Genomic DNA, 22,729 nt, shown 5'->3' on the forward strand with positions numbered 1-22,729 from the left:
CTGTTGGTAGAAAGAACGTTAGAGAAGTGAGAAGTTTTGAATGTTTTTTTTAAATTGGTTATGTTTGAATTAAAGTAGTTGAAGAATGAGGAGTTTTTTTATTTTTGAAATGATTAACAAGTTTTGAAAATATTAATTTGGTCCCAAATTAACTTAATTAGATTTTTAAGTGAGTTTGACCTTTTCTTGGTCAAAGTATCACTAAAAACAAAATCAAAACTTATTTAATATTTTTTATTCAATTTTCTCAACTAGCTATATATCCACTCTAATGATAAAATTAAGGAGTATATGAGTTGTTTTTTCCTAATTTATTTTAGAGATGTATTTTATGAGTGATGAGATAATTAGGGCTTGTTTGGAAAGGAGTAATTAGACTCTCCAATTCCCAGGAAGGGGCTGTGAATTGCTGCTAATTATATGATGTAATTACAAGCTGATTATTTTTTCTTTTTATTTCTATTTTTATTTTTTCATTTTAATTTATTTATTATTTCTATTATTTTAAAATTTTTATTCTAAAAATTCTAAATGTTTATATTTTTATTTTTTTATTTTTTATATTTCATTTCTTTTTCATTCTCAACCTTTACTTCATTTTATTTCATGCAATTTTCGTATTACCTATTTTTTATGTCATGTTTTTTTTATAAAAAAAATTGACATAATTTTGTTAGTATACTAATTTTTAAATTAAAGTAGAATTCATTATTGAGTAAAGTTATAGACTTACATTTTTCTTTTCTTTTAAATCATATTTATGTATGTTATGTTGAAATTTGACATAAGACTAATTTGTTTTGAATATAGAACTTATGTTATATTTTTAGTTTCATTTGTTTTAATACAATTGATTTGACACTTCACATTGCAAGTCATTTATTTTTTAGTTAGACATGATAGATTATATTTTTGCCAAATATTTTAATAATTTATGACATTTTTTATAATATTAATATTTTTATCAAACATGCATTTCATGATATTCATAAAATCTTGTGTTCTTGGTTTTTATGATTATTCAATTAAAATATACTAATCTGAAAGATATAAATTGATTATTTTTCATAATATTAGTTAAGAACATAATTGTGAAGTAATTGCAATAGGGCAAAGAATCATGTTGATATAATTATTAGGGTATGTAATTCAATTAACTCCCAAACGCGTTAATTGGAGTGAGATAAGAGAAATGGGCAGTGAATGCTGATTGTGGATAGTTGCGTGTGTCATGGCAGGACTTTGTGTGCGGCTTCCTCAAATCCCTGTCACAAATCTGAGATTTTCACGTTCAGGCACCCTAAAGATAGTGCGGTGCTTTTCGACATCACCTGAAGACTTATCTGTGCAAAGCAACAAATGGGATCCTTTCATCAAAAAGAAAGTTGTGATGCGCGTGGGATACGTGGGCTCTGATTATCGAGGTCCTTTCTTTTTCTTTCACCACAAGCTCATATACCTTAATGTTGTTTTTTCCCCTAATATTGTTTATTGCAGGTTTGCAAATGCAAAGAGATGAACATCAACTCTCCAGTAAGATATTCTACCTATTTCTCTTTTCAATTTATTAACTATTATTGCTTCACCAATAACTTAGCTATAAAGAGTGCTAGTGCTATTATCAGTAGCATTGATTCGAACACACAAACACTTTAAGTTTGTGTGTCTTTACTCTTGCCTGAAACCACTAGGCTACATCCTATTGTTGTTGTTGTGTCAAGGGTGTCCAAAATATGTTATTTAGCCACTTTGTTTATCATTTTACTTGTATATACGGTATAATATTCCGACGAAGGTCCAATTGGACACCCTGACATAAGGGTAGCTACGTCACTGACACTAGGTCCCCTATGTAATCATAAACCCATCAACATTCATTTTCCTCCTTCACTCTACACAAAATCCTGACTGGTTATGATGCCTCAATAATATCTCACAATGTGCTTTGGTGCAAGGACATAAAATTTGTTTAGGTTTGTCCATCTACATATTGATAAGCATAAGGCTGATTGCATACATATGTCAGGTGAGCGTGGGATGTAGCAGACTTCCTACTATCTCATTGGTGTTCAATCAATATCTTTGTGTTATGGAAACCTTGTTTAATTTCATGCTAGCGCAAATTGGATCACACTACCATTTCTTACTCATATTGAGCTTTCAATTGCATATCAATCTGATTGTATAATGCCTCGCTAACAGGTGCATACACTTTCTCACTTTCCTATTTGGATCCTTTGCTACAAGTCTTACTTGATCGTTGTCTATGTCTTCATTTTTGTCTTGAACACCCATTCTCCTAAACTATTTTCAATCTTTGGCATTGAACTTGAAGTCTTTTAATGGTTGACATCTCCTCATTTTATTGCCTACTTTGAATGCTCTCTGACATACATTTAGTTTTTTCAGTTACCTCATAATTTACCATTCAAATGTATCCACACTCTGGTGAGGTCTCACGAGTAGCTTTGCATGACAAGTTAAACCTCCTTGGGCTATTATATATCATGCAGCTTTCTCCACCATGGGTTTGCTATTTGGCATCAGTATTTTATGCATATGATGCCTTGCTTTGTCTTTGTCCCACTACCAAAGCTCTTCCTTGTAAAAGATTCCGTGCTAATTATGCTCGTCGATATACTGAGGCTGGACAGTTTTTGTACAATTTTTTAGCCACAAATCACACACTTCTCTCCTTTGTTTTGCATTTGGTACGTGTGCATTAGCAATGCAAACGTGTGCATTAGCAATGCAAACGTGTGCATTAGCAATGCAAACGTGTGCATTAGCAATGCAAAATAAAATTTTAAATAACAACACCCATCAAGTCTTTTTCCATTTCAAGTTTCTTTGGGTCTCATGTCTTACAAAGCAAATGCCGGGACTCCTACTGAGAATGTGCACACTTCAATGCTGCTTCATGCTATAATTTCTTTGTCTCTTAATCCTGGTAGACTCTCACCATATTCATGATTCAGTTCTCCCTTTCACCCACTTCATTTTGCTGTGGAGTGTAGGTCGCCGTTATCTATCTCTTAATCCCGTTAAACTCATAAAATTTTGAAAAAATACTGCAAGTCATACTATAGTCCTTACTCCTTCCTGCTTCGTTATTTTTTGCTATTTATTTAAACATCTTGAAAGCTTTGGATTTTTGTCCAAAAATTACTCGGAGATTTTCTTCCTTATTCATAAATGTCGCATATTACCTTTTTCCACCATTTGAAGTTCGGTTATAGACCAATATTTATTTCAGTGGACAAGTTCTGTCACTAATCCTGATTTTTGAGTTCCTCCTTTTCAGAAAAGACTCCTTGTGCTTCTTCCGATGACACTATCTTCTCAAATACCAGATTCTAGTAAATTTGGAATGCCAGTGACTGTTGTATTGTAAAAAATTCTTCTCCTCGAAATGCAAGTGCTCATATCTGAAAAGCCCCAACCAAGCTGTCTCCTTTAGTTGATAATGTATCTTTAAACAAGACAATGGAAGTGTCAACCATCTTTTTTTGCGCTGTCCCATAACAGCTGGCATATGACATTTCTTTTTCTCATTGTTTGGCCTTCAATGGGTTATGCCCCTCTCCACCAAAGTTGCTTATGCTAGCTGTATATGTGGAGAGTTGACAACACCATCAAAAGGATCGGGAGGGTGACTGCAACAATAATTTTTTGGAGCATTTAGAAAGAGAGGAACTGCGGATGCTTTGGCCTTTGATGGAATATCAACTCCCATAAATACCATTAAGACTAGGTGTTTAGTTAGTCTTTTCATGTCACTCTCTCTCCCCCTTAAATAGTATGGATAATTTTGGATTTTGTTAGCTCCCTAATTCTAGCACAGAAGGGTTTAAGGGGGTATCTTTTTGGCTGCTTTGCAGGTTTTTGCTCAGTTAGCTTCATGTTTTTTTTTTTTTTTCTGTTTGAAGCAATTTTATTTTTAGCTGTAACCGCTGCATCTCCTTGATGACTTCTAATACAATTTAATTACTTCACCAAATAAAAAGAAGTAAAACATGACTGTTCAACATGACTGGTTTTTTTCCTTGGGTTCCCACCCGGTGTTTAGTACTCGCATTGGATCCCGACTAATCCGAATTTGCGCATTGCAGGGCCCATTTCTTGGGGCAGCGCTCCCAACATGATCTTTTCCATACCCAGGGCTCAAATCCGAGACCTTTGGTTAAGGGTGGAGGGATCCCAACCATCCCATCACAACTTAGTCAACATAATTTGCTTACTTGTGCTACAAATGTGAAATTCTATCTTTTGCACATGACATCCTTAATTCACTTGATAGGCTTCTATTAGCAGATGCTTAGTTAGTAGGTCCTCCGCATGGTCAAAAGGGTATATAAGGAATTTAAATCAATTGTATCCCTTTTGTTCAATTCTAGTCTGACATTTCCTATTTTGGGAAGTTCTGAGTTATCTCCAAATTTCACATTGTCTCTGAAGATTTCTCTCAATTTGAGGAAATTTTCTTGTTACCACACATATGGTTAGTGCAACCCAAGTGCCACTTGTCTTTGGCAGCTACATCTTTTATTGTTTTTCTTTTCGAACATCTTTTACTTGACATTTATGGCATAGAAGAGTGAAGTTAAGCTGTAATTGGATCGGACTACGTTGCCTAGATGTAGACAACTAAGATATTTAGATTTGATGTTAAAGTAGACTGAAATGACATAAATGAAGGATTTACACTAAGAATAAAATAAGATGGTTGAATGGAGAAGCGCTGTCGGAGTAATATGTGATAAAAGGATATTTACAAGAGTAAAAGGAAAAATTATATAACTGTAAGAATAACAATATTGTGTGAGAGCGAATGTTGGGTCTCTAAAGTCAAAAGTATTCACAATATAAGTGTTCCGGAATTGCGGATGCTAAGGTGGATGTGCAGTCATACAAGATTAGACAAGCTTAAAAATGACTATATTCGGTAGAAGTTGCCAGTGTCAGTAGTGATGATAAAATGAGAGAAGGTTATTTGAGATGGTTTGGTCATATCCTACGTTAACCTCTAGATGCACCGATTTGTAAGTGTGGAACTAGTGTGAATGATGATTTATAAAAAGGTAGACCTAAAATCATGTGGAAGAAAACTATCTTGAAGGACTTGTAATTTCTTGGAGTTCGCATGGATCTAGCAAAGAATATGGCAGAATGGAAGGAAAAGATCCAATGATTGAAAAACGTAGAGACATTTCTCTTGTGTCTTCTTGGCACTCCTCTTGGACGTGTAGTAATACAAGATTAGATAAGCTTAAAAATGACTATATCTGGTAGAAGTTGCAAGTGTTGGTAGTGATGATAAAATGAGAGAAGGTTATTTGAGATGGTTTGGTCATATCCTATGTCGACCTCTAGATGCACCGATTTGTAAGTGTGGAACTAGTGTGAATGAAGATTTATAAAAAGGTAGACCTAAAATCATGTGGAAGAACACTATCTTGAAAGACTTATCATCTCTTGGAGTTCGTATGGATCTAGCAAAAAATAGGGTAGAATGGAAGGAAAAGATCCAACGATTGGAAAACGTGGAGACATTTCTCTTGTGTCTTCTTGGCACTCCTCTTAGCCCATTTCCGCATTTTGAAATGTGGTGACATTTTGCTCCAGCTTTTTGTCCCAACCTTCTTTTCTTTTCCCTCTTCAAGTCCGAGCTTTATTCCTTGATCTTTCTTCTACCCAGGTAATGTGTAGTATGAAGTGGACTTCTCCAAGTGGTCCTTTGATGCCCCCCACTTCGACATAAGTAGTTCCAATGCTTTTAGCTCCTTAGCTTTGCTACGAGTGAAGGGTCTTGAAACTTGAGCACCACCATCACGTGGCCAGTGAGGATCATATGACCGACCTAACTTGTTTGGGATTGAGGGATAGACGCATAGTTGTTGTTGATTTGATAATTGAGAATTTGACATTTACAACTTCAAAAGTAAGTGGATGATAATGTTACCTTCTCAAAAAAAATAAAATTCAGTGGCTAGAGATGTTTCGAAAACAAGAGTTGATCTCTGCAGAAACTAAAGATGAACTGTCTAGTCCTTTTCTTTTTTTGGTGTAAAAACGAATATCCTCAAGAAGAAGAGGATATTCCTAGTATTTTAGATTATTTATGAAGCTTAGTAGGGACACCCCTCCCTCTGTAATTTTGTTGCAAGTATTATTGGAATACTTTTCTGAGTATTCCTTTTGTTCATAATACAAGTTAACTTTTTCAAAAACAAAAAAATAAAAAATAAAATTCAGTGGATAATGGGCTTGCCCCTACCCTTTCTTAAATAAAACCTGGTTCCACTACATGATTTAAACCATTGATGTGCACCTACCACACATCTCGTGATGTACTACCTTTGCTAGGATGTGAAGGCTTCTACTTATGTAAAAGCAAAAACACTTATTCACTCTTTCATGTACTAGGGGATTTCACTTTTTCACCTGGGTAAATTCCTATGTTGCGCGGACTCTTCATTTTTGAAGGCGAACCCGTCTCGACGCGACACTGGTGCGGGTGCGGGTGCGGAGTGCGTGTCGGATTCGGTTAATCCGATCCGGACACTTTGATCAGAGCCGAGAAAAAAATTTGGGGAAAAGAGATCAGTTTCCGGCGACCTCTTCAAAGAGGCGGCGGAGCTGTAAGAAGCTTGAAAAAGTAAAAAGAAGAAGAAAGAGGAGTTTTTTCTTCATTGAAAAAGTAAAGAGAAGAAGAAAGAGGAGGAGTTTTTTCTTGAAAAAGTACAGGAAGTACAACTTTTTTATTTTTTTGAAAAAGTAAAGTCTTTTCAACTTTTCAACTTTTCTTGAAAAAGAAAACTAAAGGCTAAGGGTTTCTCTAGATAAGTGTGTCCTTTTTTATTTATAAAATAAATTAATACTTTTAATGTTTATTATATTCTCTCTTTTCTTTAACAATTATACTCCTTTTATTTTGTATGTAATTATACCAAAATATGCAATTCATTATTAAATATATTTCATAAATATTTTTAATAATATTTTATTATATATATATATATATATATCCACTTATTTGATTATACTAGATATATTATTATTGTTGTTATTGATATAATTTATTTTTCGAGGTACGCTAAAAATAATAAGCAATTATACCATGTATATATAATATATTACACCTTATATTATATATACCATGTATACCAATTAGCCGTATCCCCGCACCCGTATCCATACTCGGATTCGCACCCCCGAATCTTAAAATTTAAATTTTGCCGAATCCGACTCTCGGATTCGCATCCGTCTCGGATACCCGCACCCGAGTCCGAGCAACTTAGGTAAATTCTTTCTTTGCTGTTGTTCTGTATGCTTACTTGAGTAGAGACTTGAAGGGCTTGAGGATCCTACCACATCTTTTTGCCTTATCACCATATTCTTGACTGATTCTTTGACTTCCTGGAAGCTTCAAATTTGGTGTAGCGTGCCAATTCAGAGTGCATGAAGTTTCTACCTGTAAGTGACAGAAGAACCTGGGTACTTTTTTGATAAGAGTCCATATGTGCTTGGAGTTGACTTTGGAAAGAACTATCTCGAAGATACAATGATCTATTGCCTATAGCCTTCAGATTTGTTGATTTCGACTAGTCTACCTCTGCCTTTTGTGCTTCAGTTGTTCACATGACCACTTGTGGTGAACTCTTAAAGCTATTTCCACTTTTCTTTTGATTTTAGAAAGTTTTCTGCTGAAACACTGGTCATAATGACCATCAAATCGTGGAACATAATGTTGGATGAAGCTTGCAGACGCGATGAGAGAGAGCATAAGCTTATCAAAACATAGCTGCTGCAATAAACATGTTAAAGTGTTCTCAAAGTAATTTGTAAGGATTCTGTTCTGGGTTTGGATTCTCAATTTTTTTGGTAAGTGTTGAATGGTCAAATTTTTTCACATGTTATCATAGTCAACAACATACATTAGCTCTCATCTGTTTTATATCTTTGTGCTCTCTCTCTCAATTTAGTCTGTCAGTCGCTCCGAGTTCCACTTCTCAGCTTAGCCCATCGAGACACCAACTGTACGGCAAGCTATGCTGCTCGGACTCTTCAAAAATGTCGACAGGTGCATGTAAGATACTCCAAAAATTGTGCATTTTCAGAGAATCCGACACGGGTGCGGCAACATTTTTGGAGAGTCCGAGCAACATAGACGGCAAGAATACTCCTTCGGCTCTTGAGCCACTTTTATCCTTGCATTAGGTCCACTATTCAGCCTTCACTTTCTGCTGAATATACTCTTCAGCCCGTTGAGTCACTTTGTTCTTCTAAAAGATTACAACAACAACAAGATATCTTTTGAAATCCCACAAAGTGAGGTCTGGGGAGTATAGAGTGTACGCCCTTATCCCTACCTCGTGGAGGTAGAGAGGCTGTTTCCAGAAGACCCTTGCCTCAAATGAAAAAAGGAAAAAAGAAAATAAAGGAATTTCAATTCATGTGTAAACCCTAGAACTGGTTAACAAATATAAATGTCCCACATTGGTTGTTAAAAGGTATTTTTGGTATGGTCCTCAGCTATTCCACTCATTGCCAAAGTTTAGATTGGAGGAGAGGATTCTTGTTTATATACCAAATGTTGTAACTTAAGACGAAGGATCAAAGAATTGAATATCACTAGAGACAGAGAATAGATGAACTCCGAATGTAAATATTCATCAAAATCTAGACTTAACATTGGCTGAACATATTACTAGAAAACAATAAATGGGCTCATGATCAGTTATCTACCTGCTACTTTTTGAAATAAATTGATATTTCTCTCCTGTATGCTATGATTCAGTTCTTAAAAGATCTAACAGGAAAATTGTAATACTTTATTAGAAGTTAATTTTTTACATTTCTCAATTACTTCCAACCTTCTTTATGTTACCAATTTAAAAATAATTACTTCCAACCTTCTCTATGGTGAGAGGAGAAAAAGAAATGGAATGGAAGTGCTGTCTTTTGTTTTGTCCTAGAATTTTTCTCAAGGTGTTTTTTTATTTGCTTGACTTATGATAACTAGTGGCAAACTCCCACTATTTCTTGATATTTGGTGGTCTTTTATTGGGTTTCACTTAATGTTACTCATTATATTCAGCATAGAAGTACAACTGGAAATGGCTTATATACTAATACAGGACTATTTAGTGATATTTATGATTGATGTATTCACTAGTAGCAATTTTATCTAGGTTGCTGGATTGTCTTGCTTGGGGGATTAGCATTCGGGGTGTTGAAGTAAACATATTATCGAGTGAATTGGAACTTGCAGGGTTTAATGTTTAATTATCCTTGTAAATTTGGGTCATCTGCTTCATGGATGTGCTTTGTTGGAGGAGAACTTTTCGTGGAATTTTGTTCAATATTTTGTGTATGATAATTTGAGTTAGCCTTCCCTTTGGCAATCCTCTATTTTTTTACCTGCTGCATAAAACTTGACTTGTATACATGTTCCGTTAGTCTAGATGTCATGTGTGGGGTTTCACTAAACCATTGCAAGTTCTGTAATGCAGCCATTGAAGGTGAACTGGAAAAAGCTATCTTCAAAGCTGGTGGTATTCGAGACAGTAATTTTGGAAATTTATATAAAATTGGCTGGGCGAGAAGTAGTCGAACCGATAAAGGAGTAAGCTAGAGATTTAGAATAACTTGCGCATCACATTTATTTTTGTTTCCCCCCTAAAAGTATGTCTTCTCTTGCCATCATGCTGATTTTATTTCAAAAATACATATTAGGTTCATTCCTTGGCGACAATGATATCTCTTAAAATGGAGATTCCTGCAGATGCATGGGAGGATGATCCAAATGGGATCACTCTTGCTAATTGTGTGAACTCAAGTCTTCCAGAGAATATCAGAGTTTTCAGTATTCTACCCTCAAAAAAGTTAGTTTCTTTCTCTTATTTCTGAATTAGCCTGTGACTTTCACTTTAGTTCTTGTCCAATTGATAACCACAGATAGAAGCACATTTACCTAGCGACTTTTGTTCATTCTGTTCTTAGTTGAGAATTGAATTTTCATTATCATTAATTGTGAAGGAAAAACTTGTAACTTTGCTTGTAAGAAACTTGTAAATTCGCAGATTTTAAGGTTAGAAGTGAAAAAAAAAAACATATTTCCTTCCTTCCTGCGGGTTATAGCAAGTAAATTTGTTGGGCTAACCTGAAACAAGCATAACTCATAAAGTAAGAAAATACTCCCTAATGTACTTCATTAATTGGAAGGCTACGACATAGCATCAAAAGCATTCTAGTGCAGACTGTTGTGTGCATTATTATGTTTTCTTATCCTTTCTGCTGATCAGTTGTTCAGCGCCTTATGTTTTGGGTAGTGCATTAGTTACTTGAATATGGGTAAACCTCATGACTCAAAATCCCTAAGCCGTGATGGCAGTACACCCCAACCCGATAAAACCATTTCCAGTTTTATTCAATTTCCATTTAATTTAAGCAGAAAAAATTAAACATGTGAATCACAATAAGTCATAACTGAGTTTCGATAATCATAAATGCGGAAAATGATGGAATCACACCCGAAATCTGGTGATATGAATATAGGTGTCTCTAAGAGTAATCAACATAAATTTGAAAGTAGTGATGCACGGTTAGAAACGAAACAAGACAATAATGAAATAAACAGAAAGAGAATCTGGTGTTGCAGATTTGCCCATCAGCTCACCCAAAATCTCCAACTCACGAACGCTCAAAAACGACCGTGGGCTCCACTGGTACGGGCTACGACATTCTTCTTTTTACTCCTCCAAGTCATGAGATTTCCCTAGATAAATGTACAATATCTAGACGTTGACCTCCTGTCAGTAGTAGAACCTGCCCAATCTGCATCGGTAAAGCTTTCAGTACCCCTATGTTGATGCTTTTTAAAAACAATCCTTTCCTGGCTGAACTTTTATATATCTTAGAATCATGTAAGACCGCTTCTTGGTGCTCTTCCTTTAGAGAGTGCAATAATTGACTGACTAAGCTTACAACAAAGCTATATCAGGCAGAGTGTGTGACAAGTAGATCAATTTCTCCACTAGTCTCTGATATTGACTTTGGTCAACTCAGTTTCCTTCTTTGTTTCCGAATTTTATATTCGTATCAATAGGTGTTTCAGCTTGACGACAACCACTCATCCCTGTCTCTTAGATCTAGCACATACTTCTTGTGACACAATAATGCCGTCACTTGATATCTCGCTACTTTCATGCTAAGAAAAATATTTCAAATGACCAAAATATTTGATCTCAAATTCTGAGGCCAATTGTTTTATTAAGTTCTTCATTTCTGACAAATCATCTTTTATAAGTATAATATCATCGACAATTAGTTAACTCTATCAAAAGAAAAATGCTCTCAGGCACGAAAACCAAAAATCTTCTCTCTCCTACTTCCTAGGAGGGAGAAACATCTTTTCTTGACATTTTCCGGCACTCCTTACTGGAAAACCTCTCTCTCACCTCCCTGAGTTTATCACCTTCTGTGGTCACTCTTTTTTCGCCCTTTTGAGCACTTCTCTCAACCAGAAATTCTATTTTTAAGCATGGAGGACAATAGGATCTATTTCAACGCAGGGTTTATGTCATTGGATATCACAAGGTGGGAAAATGGCATGTCTGAATGGTATGAATGGGTGGAAAGGAGTAGGAAGATGATACGGAGGTCCACTGTGAGCAGAAAAGCTATGGAATGGATATGCTTTTGTATGGAAGAAGCATCGAAAGATCAGAAGAAGGAGATCAGGAGATGGAGATTTTCAGAAAAGGAGTCAGACCTTTTTTGCACTAGAAAGAACAATCAACATGGGAGATTTATAAGCATAATCTCATTGAATGGAGGGGGAAGGTCTGGCTTAATCATTCCTGAGATAACATTGAATGTTGGGTGGATGGATATTGCATTAAAGATAGAAAGGTTCATTAAATGGCAGAGGAGAAAGGTACAGATACCTCCTCCGAGAGTGACGGATGCCAAGTACCCTTTTGCAGCAATTGTACGAGAGAGTAAATGGCAGTCACAAAGTCTCCGTACTGCTGAGATAAAGAGTAGGAATGGCAACATAAAAGTGACTGATAGAATGGACGATCAAGCAGATAGCCTACTCAAGAGATGTGTAGTTGGTTCTTGCGGAGAGGAGTTGAAGGAAAAGCCAACACTTGCTGACATTAGAAGTGGTCCTCAACAAACTGGAAGAAAGCTTTTGGTGTCAACATCTACAAGCTTAATGGTTGAATTTCCAAACAAACACATGGCGGAGCAAACCTTACAAGGGCAATGGAGATGGAAGAACTGCAACTTCTATCTGGAATGGTGGAACCCTTTAATAGGAAGCATCCCCAACTCTTTAACATGCAAATAAACTTGGATCAGAGTGGTGGGCATTCCCCTGCACTTGTGGTCTCAGAAAGTCTTTCAAGAAATTGGAGGAGTCTGTGGAGGATGGATTGCAACTGAGGAAGAAACAAAGATAAAAAATCACATGAAGTGGGCAAGGATTCTGGTGGCCAACGATGGTTGGAAAATACCCAAGGAGTGGGAGTTTGGAGGACTATCAGAAGCTTTTCGCCGACTCTAGAAGTTAATACTAAAGTTGGGAGGGGGGATAAGGTTTTATTCTGGAAAGAAGACTGGATTGGTCAAACCCTTCGGGGTGGCCCAGTGGTTTGGGCTTGGGACTTCCATGTTGGAGGTCTCAAGTTCGAAACCCCTTGCCAGCGAAAGCAAGGGGTTTGCTTTCTGGGTCGAGCTCGTCGCACCGGGCTTGCCTAGTGCGGGTTACCTCTCCTATGTCGTTTGCGAGCTATTGCATAGGAGCGGGGGTTTTACCCTGTGCGCACCAAAAGGGTAGCGGCTGCGGGTTTCCCTTGTCATCAAAAAAAAAAAAAAAGACTGGATTGGTCAAGGATCTCTTCAAAGTTTGTTTCCTGGACTTTATTCTATCAGTAGGCATCCGGATAGCAAAATCAGTGAGATGTGGTCTCAACAAGGGTGGAATTTGGTATTTAGAAGGTTGTTAAATGACTAGGAGATAGAAGGGGTAATTGAGCTACTGAATATGATAGAAGGCTTTCCAGACGCTAACTTGGAAACAGACAGTCTATTATGGAGACAACACCCAGATGGAAGATTCTCTGTCAACAGATTGTACAAGTGGGGTCTATCAGTAACTGGAGGAAGGAAAACAGGGCCATGGAGTGCTGTTTGGAAGAGTGTGGCTCCTACTAAAGTGAAGTGTTTTGTTTGGCTGGTAGCTAGGAGAGCCTGTTTGACGCATGAAGCATTACAGAAAAGGGGCATCAACATAGCCTCTAGATGCTTACTATGCAAAGACGCACTGGAAACCAACAAACACTTATTTCTGCATTGCAAAGTAACAACACAAGTATGGGCTTTATTCTTCAATTTAGCTAGCCTAAACTGGTGTATGCTAGAACACACAACAGATTTATTGAGTTGTTGGATCAGAAGGGGGGCAGCAAGAGTCAAAAGAAGTGGTGGAGGACAGTACATGCTTGTATCTGGTGTAATATTTGGAAGGAAAGGAATCAGAGGATTTTTGAAGGAAAAGAATGCTCAATACAGAAGATTAAATGGAAAGTAATTACTTCCTTAGGTTTTTGGTGTAAAGAACAAAATATAGAAGAGGAAATCCAATTAGTTGATTTCGTAGGTTCTTTGTAAGTATTTCTGTTTTTCTTTTTTTCTTTTTTTCTCTCTTCTCTGTTAATACTTTTTGGAGGTGGCCAACATAGCCCTTAATGCTGAGGAATACAAGTTACCCATTTAAAATAAAAATAAAAATATAATATCATCGACATACTCTATCAGGATAGTTGTCTTTCCCTCGAGTGAATGTCGAATGAACATGGTATGATCTGCTTGCCCTGGAGTGTGTGCTTGTTTTCTTACAAATTGAGTGAACCTCTCAAACCATGCTCTTGGAGATTGTTTAAGCTCATAGAGAGATTTCTTTAGTTTGCACACTCTAGTTCATTACCTTTCTTCAAAACCCAGAGGAGGATCCATGTAGATTTCTTCTTCAAGTTTTTCGTTCAAGATTGCATTCTTTACATCTAGTTGTTGAAGGGGCCAATCAAGGTTGACAACAAAGGTCAGAAGAACTCTGATTGAGTTCAACTTGGCAACTGGAGCAAATGTCTTGAGATAGTCAATCTCATAGGATTGAGTGAACCCATTTTCTACCAAAAGCGCCTTATACCTCTGTAGGGTCTCATTTGATTTAAATTTGATGGTGAGCACCCACTTGCATCCCACTGTTTCTTTTTACGTGGTAGTTCTACCATTTCCCATGTTTCATTTCTCTTGAGAGCATTCATCTCTTCTAGAATTGCCTTTTTCCACTCTAGAACGTTCAAAGCATGCTGCATGTTTCTCGATGTCTCCATTCCAGATAATTGAGAAAGAAAAGCTATATAGAAAGGGGACAAGTTTCTATATGACATAAAATTTGACATGGGATGGTTTGTGACATTTCTTATCCCCTTTACATTTAAAAATTGGAAGATCAAGGTCTAGAGTAAGAAGGGGTAAATAAAAAGTAGGTTCTAGAGAGTAACCTTGTATATCAGTGCGATCTTGCGGGGTGGACATTTGAATCTGATGAGAGTCATCTCTTTTCTTGGTTTTGGTTTCTCGTCATGTAAACCTGTAATTTCTTTGTTTATTCCCTGTCCTTGTCATTAATTGTATCATGAAAAGGCTCTAATGTTTGAGTTTCCATATCTTCATTATTTAAGTTGGGATCTCTTACCTTATCTAGGTTGTTATTACCAAAAGTACTATTCTCATGTCTATCATAAAACTAGGATAATTGTTTCTCACGTGTGAGGTCAAGAGAATCCTTTTTATCCCTTGAATCTTCACTATGTTTCTCCCGTGAAGATGAGTGAGTTCCCAAAAACAACGGAGATTCAAGAGTGTGACATTTATTGTGACAATAACCTTCCTAGTATTTGGGTTATAACACTTGTATGCCTTTGACTGAGAGCATAGCCAACAAAAACACATTTTTAGTACTTGGATCAAGTTTACTCCTATTATGGTCATGACATGAACAAATACAGTACTCCCAAAGACTCTCAAAGATAAACATAGACGTAGGAAAGTATGTCTTGAACATACTCAAAGAGGTTTTAAAACCTAGAACATAAGAAGACATCCTATTAATAAGATAGATGGATGTTTTTTTTGAGAAGGTAACAACTTGTATTCTATTTCCAAAAAATCTAAAACCTGTACCACAACAAGTTACAGGTTTCCTAATTACAATTGAGGTGGAGTATCGAGAAGATCTTCAACCCTTTTAACAAAAAAATTACAAAGATCTTAAGACATCTATAATTGATTCTAGATCTTCCATATACTCCTGTTTACACCAAAAATGAAACAAAACTAAAAACTTCATCTTCATCTTCTGGATGCTATTGCTCTTGTTCTGGTGGCACCTGAGGTTTCTTTCTGTCCAAGCAGCCCATCAGATGCAAGCTGGTATAATTTTCCATCTATCCTTATGATCCGAAATGTTAGCCTAACTGCTCCTGATCTTCTAATCTATTTTGCTTGGCATCACCCAGCTCAGACCCTTCATACTTAGGAAAATTTCCCATAGTTGAAAGGTAATCCTTCAGTGTATAAATTGATGGGTTACTGTCTCAGCCTTTTCTTCACAAAAAAAAATACCCAGGGCTTAGATGGATAGCCCTTTTCATGAGATTTTCTTGCGTAACACAACTTGTTTAGCTAATAGCCAAGTGAAACAGGAAACTTTATAAGGAATTTTAACTTTCCATATAAGCTTCCAAGGTCGGTCATCAATCTGATTATCATAAAGGTAACTTTTTGTAGGCCTCTTTCACACTGAATCTACTATGATTGTGGCCCTGCCACTCCAATCTATCTTGGTCAATTGAAATTCCTTTGAATTGCTCCAATTTGCTGTAGAACTCAACTAACCTCAAAATCTCCCCGTCATTGAAAAGTCTTCTAAAGCTCAAATTCCGTCCCTAATTTGACCAAACTTCAGCCACAATGGCCCTTTGCTATTGGTTTAGGATGTAAATGTCATTGAAGGTATCCCTTGGGGGAGCTTGTTCTAACCAATTGTCTTCCCAGAAAGAACCTTCCTGCCATCTTCTGTTCATATACTGCAATTCTCTCTAAGCTTTGGCCACAGATTCTTGATGGACTTCCAAAGATTGATTCCATAATTGATTTTGGTGATCCAATGATCTGCCATTTCATACTTCAGCTAGATTACTTCTTTCCAGAGTGCTAACTTACTAGATGCAAATCTCCAGAGCCACCTCATCATAAGGCATTGATTCTGAGTTTCTAAGTTCCTCACCCCCATACCCTTTTTGTTTACTCCGAATCAGTGCATCCCACTTTACCAAGTGAAATTTCTTAGTTTCACTATTTCCTTCCGAGAGAAAATTTCTTCTTAGAGCATCCAATCTCTCAATGACCCCATCAGAGTTAGGGAAAAGGGATAATCATATAAGTAGGCATCGAGTCCAAAACACTATTGATTAGTGTTAAGTCTTCCTCCTAAGGAGAGGTATTGACTTTTCCAGTTCACCAACCTTTTCTCACACTTCTCTACCACCCCATTCCATATATCTATAGACCTATTCTGATCTCCCAATGGCATGACCAGATAGACACTTGGTAACTCCCCATTACTTCCACCAAGAATCCAAGCCAATGAAGTTAAATTAGGAACCTCATTTACTGGATATAAGAAGCTCTTATTCCAGCTGATGTGTAACCCTGAGATTGCTTCAAAAAAACAAAAAAGACCCTGAGAATAATGAGTTGGTTCCTACTTGGCCTCACAAAAGATCAATGTATCATCAACATATTGCAAATGAGTAATCTCCAAGTTAGAGCCTTCCCTATGTGAAGCTTTGAATCCCTTAAACCAACTATTTTCTTGGGCAATTTTCAACATATCATTTAGGCTCTCCATGGCAATGATGAAAAGGAAAGGAGATAGTTGGTCTCCTTGCCTTGGACCTTTCTGTGAGGAGAAGAATCCTATAGGGGTGCCGTTGATAAGGATAGAGAATTTAGCTGTGCTTATGCGGAACTTCATCCATCTGCCTCCAAATCCCTTTTGGAAAGGGTCTCAAGCAAAAAATTCCAATCAAGGTGGTTAAGGCATGCTCTTTTAACCACCAACCAAGCAAAACATTTTACCTTGGGTTGGGGATGGACTCTTCCATAAGTTCCTCCATATTTTTGGTTGCCCTCTATTGTCACGATCCAAGGTACACCCTAGACCTGACATGACGCATAAGACCCCGAGACGCCCTACACAAGCCACTTAGCGTACATCATACAAGATAATAGAAGCAAAAGAGTTTTAAAGTAGCATTTCATATAAAAGAGTTTGACACAAGTAGCGGAAGTCTAAACATAAGTCTCAAACCATCTATTACATCAAAGGAGTGATTGGGACATAACCCATACCTCACATACAACAATCTAAAAGGAAAAGACATGAAAAGAAATAAAGGAGTCTCGGTCCTTGGAGCATGAGGACTAACCAATCTTTAAAGCTCATTATGGGATCACTAACCCCGAGTACGCGGAATGGAAGCGTCCGACCCTACATTAGAGAAACAATGTAGACACAAGTATGCATTAGTACATGGAATGTACTAAATATGATAGCAATGCACAAGTGTATGAAGTCATCCGAAAAAGGGACTTTATATGACATGCAATGACCAAGCTAAATCATAAGTTAAAAAGGGTTAGAAAACATAAATCATAAGCACGATCAATGCATGCTAAACATCTTTAAAACACTTGTGAGATACTTCTAGAAGTAACCTTAGTTCATTATTGTGGGAGATTTACCTTTAACCGACATATAGACCATGTGAGTTATAACATGGAATCCGGTGTCTATCCCACACCGAAAAGAGATGTCCTTACTTGCTAAGGTAAGAACCATTAACTTCATTGGGATCTTCTCCCTTGGTCCTCTAACTCTGATTCTTGCCCATCTCAGATGATTTTTAATTTATGTCTCCTCTTAAGTTTTGTAGCCACCCTCCACATTCATCACCTATCTTTTCCATTACCTTGTTCCAGAGTTGCAATGGTAGCCCTAAAACCCTAATCCAAAACCAATCAAACCTTTTTTCATCTGGGATGACTCCTATCGTTGGAGACCACCATTCCAGCTTCAAGGTTAGACCTTGTCTCTTCCATTTTTTTTTGAAATAGACCTTGTCTCTTCCATTCACCCATGATAACATGTTCAAGCATCCTTCTGGTCTGTAATTCAAAGAGGAAGAGGAAGCCATTCATGTTGTACACCTGAATATTATGAGCTCCTTTCCACATTTGTTGGGCCCATCTATGCACTTCATTTCGAATTGGCGCATCTCCTCCACAAAACTTGCCAACGAGACATTGTCGTAACATGTTGCTGTCATCTACATCGGAAGACACTGTCAACATTGAATTCTCACTGGGGTTACATTCATTTCTCTCTTGCTCCATTTACTGTTGTGCTGAGCTCCCTTGTAATCCCCCTTCCCAACGATTGTATTGAGATTTAATTCCCTTTTTGTAATAAATACCCCTTTCTTCTCTACTTTTCTCTCAATGAAGTTCTCCACTTTTGTTACCAGATTCCCCCATCCCTCATTAAATGTATTTTCTGGAATAATAATTACTGATCTACTCTGCCCCTTCACTGTAAAATAATAGAAATAAATGAACCGTACTTATTGAACTTCAGGGAGCAATAAATATATGTCGAAATGTCTCTGCATCTTCATGTTTTGAAGTTTTCCCCCCTGCTTTCAAAAGCTTCCTTTAATCTTTTGCATAACCAAAGTAAAGCTCCCCTACTCAATATCATACGCCTGATAGACATCCTGGTACTCTCCACCGATTCAAACCATCTCACTGAAGCAGATATTGATTCTGTAAGATCATAAGATTTTCCTCCCTTTCTAAAATACAACCTGTTCTCCATGTTCTAAATGCTACCTGGAAAAAAAAGGCAAGAAAAGGAAGAGATTCCGATGGCAGAGAACCATCAGAAAAGGGGCTCTAGACACCCTGAAGGGATCTCTAGAAGCCACCTAGGGAAAAGTGCCTGGGAGCATTTTGTTTAATTATAAGACTTAACAAGACCGTGTGACATATTTCTCCTTGTTTCTTCTCGCTTAATCTTAAAGAAAGTTTCCTTCAAAGTGCGCTTCTCCAAGAATTTGTGAACGAAGTTCATTGAATTCTTGGTTCAATCCTGCTAAAAGTAGATATTTTTTTTTATGACACCTGCTAAAAGTAGATATTCCTTCATATTCTTCCTTTTTCATTACTTATACGCTATCATTAAGACACTCTCATTCATCGTTATAGCATTGATCTGATTCTTGCCATAAGGGAACCATCTCAGTATACTCCCCCCCGCCTAGCTTTCCACAGTTTAAGTTTTAATTAAAAAATCGGAGAGGCATTTACTATATATATACATCAGATTAAGTCTCTCTAACAGCCTCCCAAACATCCCTAGCAGTGGGAAGAACAAATATGGTTTACCTATGTCAAATTCCATGGAGTTTAGTAGCCAAGTGATTACCATCGAGATTTCTGTTCTCCAGGCGTTCATTTTCTGGTCTCGTTCAAGCTTTCTATTTCTCCAGTTAGGTGCCCAAGTGTTCCTCAACCAAAAATTACCAAACAAACAAATTGTGCATGTGAGAAGTAAATTGAAAAGATAAATGAGAAGAATCACCGCCTTGATTCATTGTTGTCTCGGTCGAGACTTTGTTACAGAACTCTCGACTTCTATCGGTGCCACTGGATGATGTATCCCAGTAAATGCTATTTAGTCATAAGCAACAAGAATAAATCATCGATATGTAAATGTTGTGGATGCGTTGGAAGCCCTTAAATTAAGTATTTAATTATATTTTTAGTTGCTTTATTTATTATTTTAGAATAGGATTTATGTTTCATAGTTTCATAAGGATTAGGTTAAGTTATAGTTATTAGTTTGGAATAAGATTTAGGTCTCCTACTTTCATAAAAATTGACTTCCTATTGATGTATTAAGACTCCTATTTAAATGGGCTTTTGATGAATGAATCGGTAAGTCATTTTTCAGCAAAAAACAGGAGATTAGAGTTCTCTCTTCCATTGAACTCTAAGGTTTCAGCCTCCCTTTGAAGAGTTGAAGAGATCAGAGTTCTCTCTTTTAATGAACTCTAAGGTTTCAGCCTCTTTTTAACGAGCTAATTTATATATCGCCCTGTGAATCGTTCCTTCCCTAAAGATTCATAACAATTTGGTATCAGAGCCTAACACAATGGGCGATGAGATCAGTTCTCGATTTCAAGGAGAACGTACCATTACAGAAATCCTAATGGACTTTAAAATTGCAGCAATGGAACAACGCCTCAGCGAAAAAATTGTCCAAGTCATCCAAGAACAATTGTCTAGATTGGAAATTGACTCCACAAAACCAGCAACCCACAAACCCAGTGTTTTGGGAAGCGAGAAGCGGAAAAAAGCGACAAGGGCTCGCATCACAGAAGCAAGAAGCGAGAAGCGAAGCACACGCTTTTTTTATGTAAAGCGATATTTAGTATAAAAATAAAAAAAATATTAAATAACTAAATAGAGGTAATATATTCTTAGATTAAAAGTAAATAGATAGTCAATAATACTCATAAGTCATAACATATAAAGCAAAAAATCAAAAACATAATTAAATCACAAAAGAATCAAACTCCTATTCTTCAACAAGATCCTCAAACTCTTCAAGTGTCATAACCAAGGGTTCTACTTGGTCATCATCTTCTTCATCATCAGAAGGCTCATCAACAAGGTTTCGACTTGAACTGGAACCTCTAGCTCCTCTTTCATTGCCCCTTAAAGTACTCCCCCTAAAACTATAAATATTCTCCTCAACACCACTTGCCATAGAAACATCACCATAAGTGAGACTTTCTCCTTCATACACTTCTTCATCTTGGTGATCTTGGGGTGCTCCGGTTAACCATTCATTTGCCTCATCAATACTATCCGACAAAATTGGATCAATGGTATTACGAGCATTGTAACGACGCGCCAATGTTCTATTATATTTGATGAACACTAGATCATTGAGGCGTGTCAACTCAAGCCTATTTCTCTTTTTACTATGAATGTGCACATAGTAGAAAGTAATTAATAGGAGGACTTAGGATGATTAAGATACCTATTAATTTAGTAATAATGTAATGTAGTTTCTCACATGTTCATACACGCTCCAATTTCTCTCACAACCGGATGCGCTACAAGTTAAACTTTGCACTCTAATAGCAAACTGTTGCAAGTTTGGGACATTATGACCATATTGCATCCACCATTCAATTGTAGAAGAGTTATTTTAAAAGATGTGTAATAACTTAAAAGGTGAAGCTTTAAACAAAATTAAAAGATGAAATTCTCACCTGGTGACCTTAAGGTTCTAGCTCTAATGGCTTATTCAATTCCAAGTAGGCCATCCGCTTTCATTTACACACCAAGCTCCTCCCCTATTTTGTCTTGCAAATTTTTATCTGGGATCATCCTCTCAACACATTTATGATATCCCTGCCACACATCTTCAGTTAAAGACTTCATGTCATTATTTTTATAATAGAGCCCTAGGTTCAAAATGTGTCCCGCTGCATGCAAAGGTTGATGAAGTTGATCTGTCCACCTTGCATCAATTTTCAAAAACACACTTATATTTCCTTGTATCATAATTGAATGTCTTTTCAATACTTTCTTTGGCCCTGTCCATGGCTTCATAAATGTAACCCATTGGTGGTTTTTTCTCCCCATCCACCATATGAAGTACATGAATTAAAGGACCACCAACTCTGAGTGCTTGAACGTCATTCCAAAAAAATGGACTAATGATGTGTCTCGCAAATTCTTTACCAAGAGTTTCCTTTGAATAGATACTCTCATTCCATTCAGTTGACATAAACAAAGTTCTCAAATTTTTCTTTTGCTTATAAAAACTATACAAAGTCAAAAAGGCTGTTGCGAATCTTGTCTTGGCGGGTTTTACCAAATTTCTTTGCTTTGTGTATCTCCTCATCATATTCAACAACAATGCCCTTCGATTGATATAAGCATGTACCTTAACAGCCTTACCAAAAACTGTTAAAAAAATGGTAGTTAAAATGAAAAGAAAACTAACATGAAGTTTAAAAAAGAAAATTAAATATCAAGACTCAAGTTCACCTGTAGAATACGGGGCTTCTTTCAAAATGTCACCAAACATCAAGTTGATACGGTGAGCAGCACAAGGAGTCCAGAAAATATGTGGGAACACTCTCTTCAACATGTTACCCGCTTTTTTGTTCTCACTTGCATTATCAGTCACAACTTGTACCACGTTTTCCTTGCCTATCTTCATGATAGTCTTCTCAAACAAGTTAAACATCTTATTAGAATCGGTAGAAGAGTCACTAGCATCATAAGATTCAAGGAACACACTCCCTCTTGGAGAATTCACCAAAACATTAATGACCATTTTTCCATTCCTTGCTGTCCATTTATCCATCATAATGGAACAACCATACGTTTTCCATTGAACCTTATGTTCTTCTACTATCTTGTTTGTCTTTTCCACCTCCTTTTTTAGAAAAGGAACTCTTACCTCATGATAGGTGGGGGGCTTCATTCTGGGGCCATATTGGCT

The 22,729-nt window shown here is 36.8% G+C and overlaps 1 protein-coding gene across 2 annotated transcripts in view; it reads left to right on the forward strand.

The window, feature by feature from the left end:
• The first annotated feature begins 1,218 nt into the window (after positions 1-1,218).
• The window catches only part of LOC125823424 (putative tRNA pseudouridine synthase), a 33,602-nt gene continuing 12,091 nt past the window's right edge, over positions 1,219-22,729 (forward strand). Inside the window, exons 1-4 of one of the 2 annotated variants that reach the window (XM_049502809.1) lie at positions 1,219-1,424; positions 1,498-1,533; positions 9,516-9,628; positions 9,739-9,887. In XM_049502809.1, coding sequence (XP_049358766.1) covers positions 1,232-1,424; positions 1,498-1,533; positions 9,516-9,628; positions 9,739-9,887 — 491 coding nt within the window. In that variant the 5' untranslated portion in view covers positions 1,219-1,231. The remainder of the gene's footprint in view (positions 1,425-1,497; positions 1,534-9,515; positions 9,629-9,738; positions 9,888-22,729) is intronic. The other variant, XM_049502808.1, reaches the window with a different exon arrangement.

The sequence above is a fragment of the Solanum verrucosum genome, unplaced genomic scaffold (assembly GCF_900185275.1).
Source record: "Solanum verrucosum unplaced genomic scaffold, falcon-dt-bn FXZP01000012.1, whole genome shotgun sequence".
Classification (NCBI taxonomy): domain Eukaryota; kingdom Viridiplantae; phylum Streptophyta; class Magnoliopsida; order Solanales; family Solanaceae; genus Solanum; species Solanum verrucosum.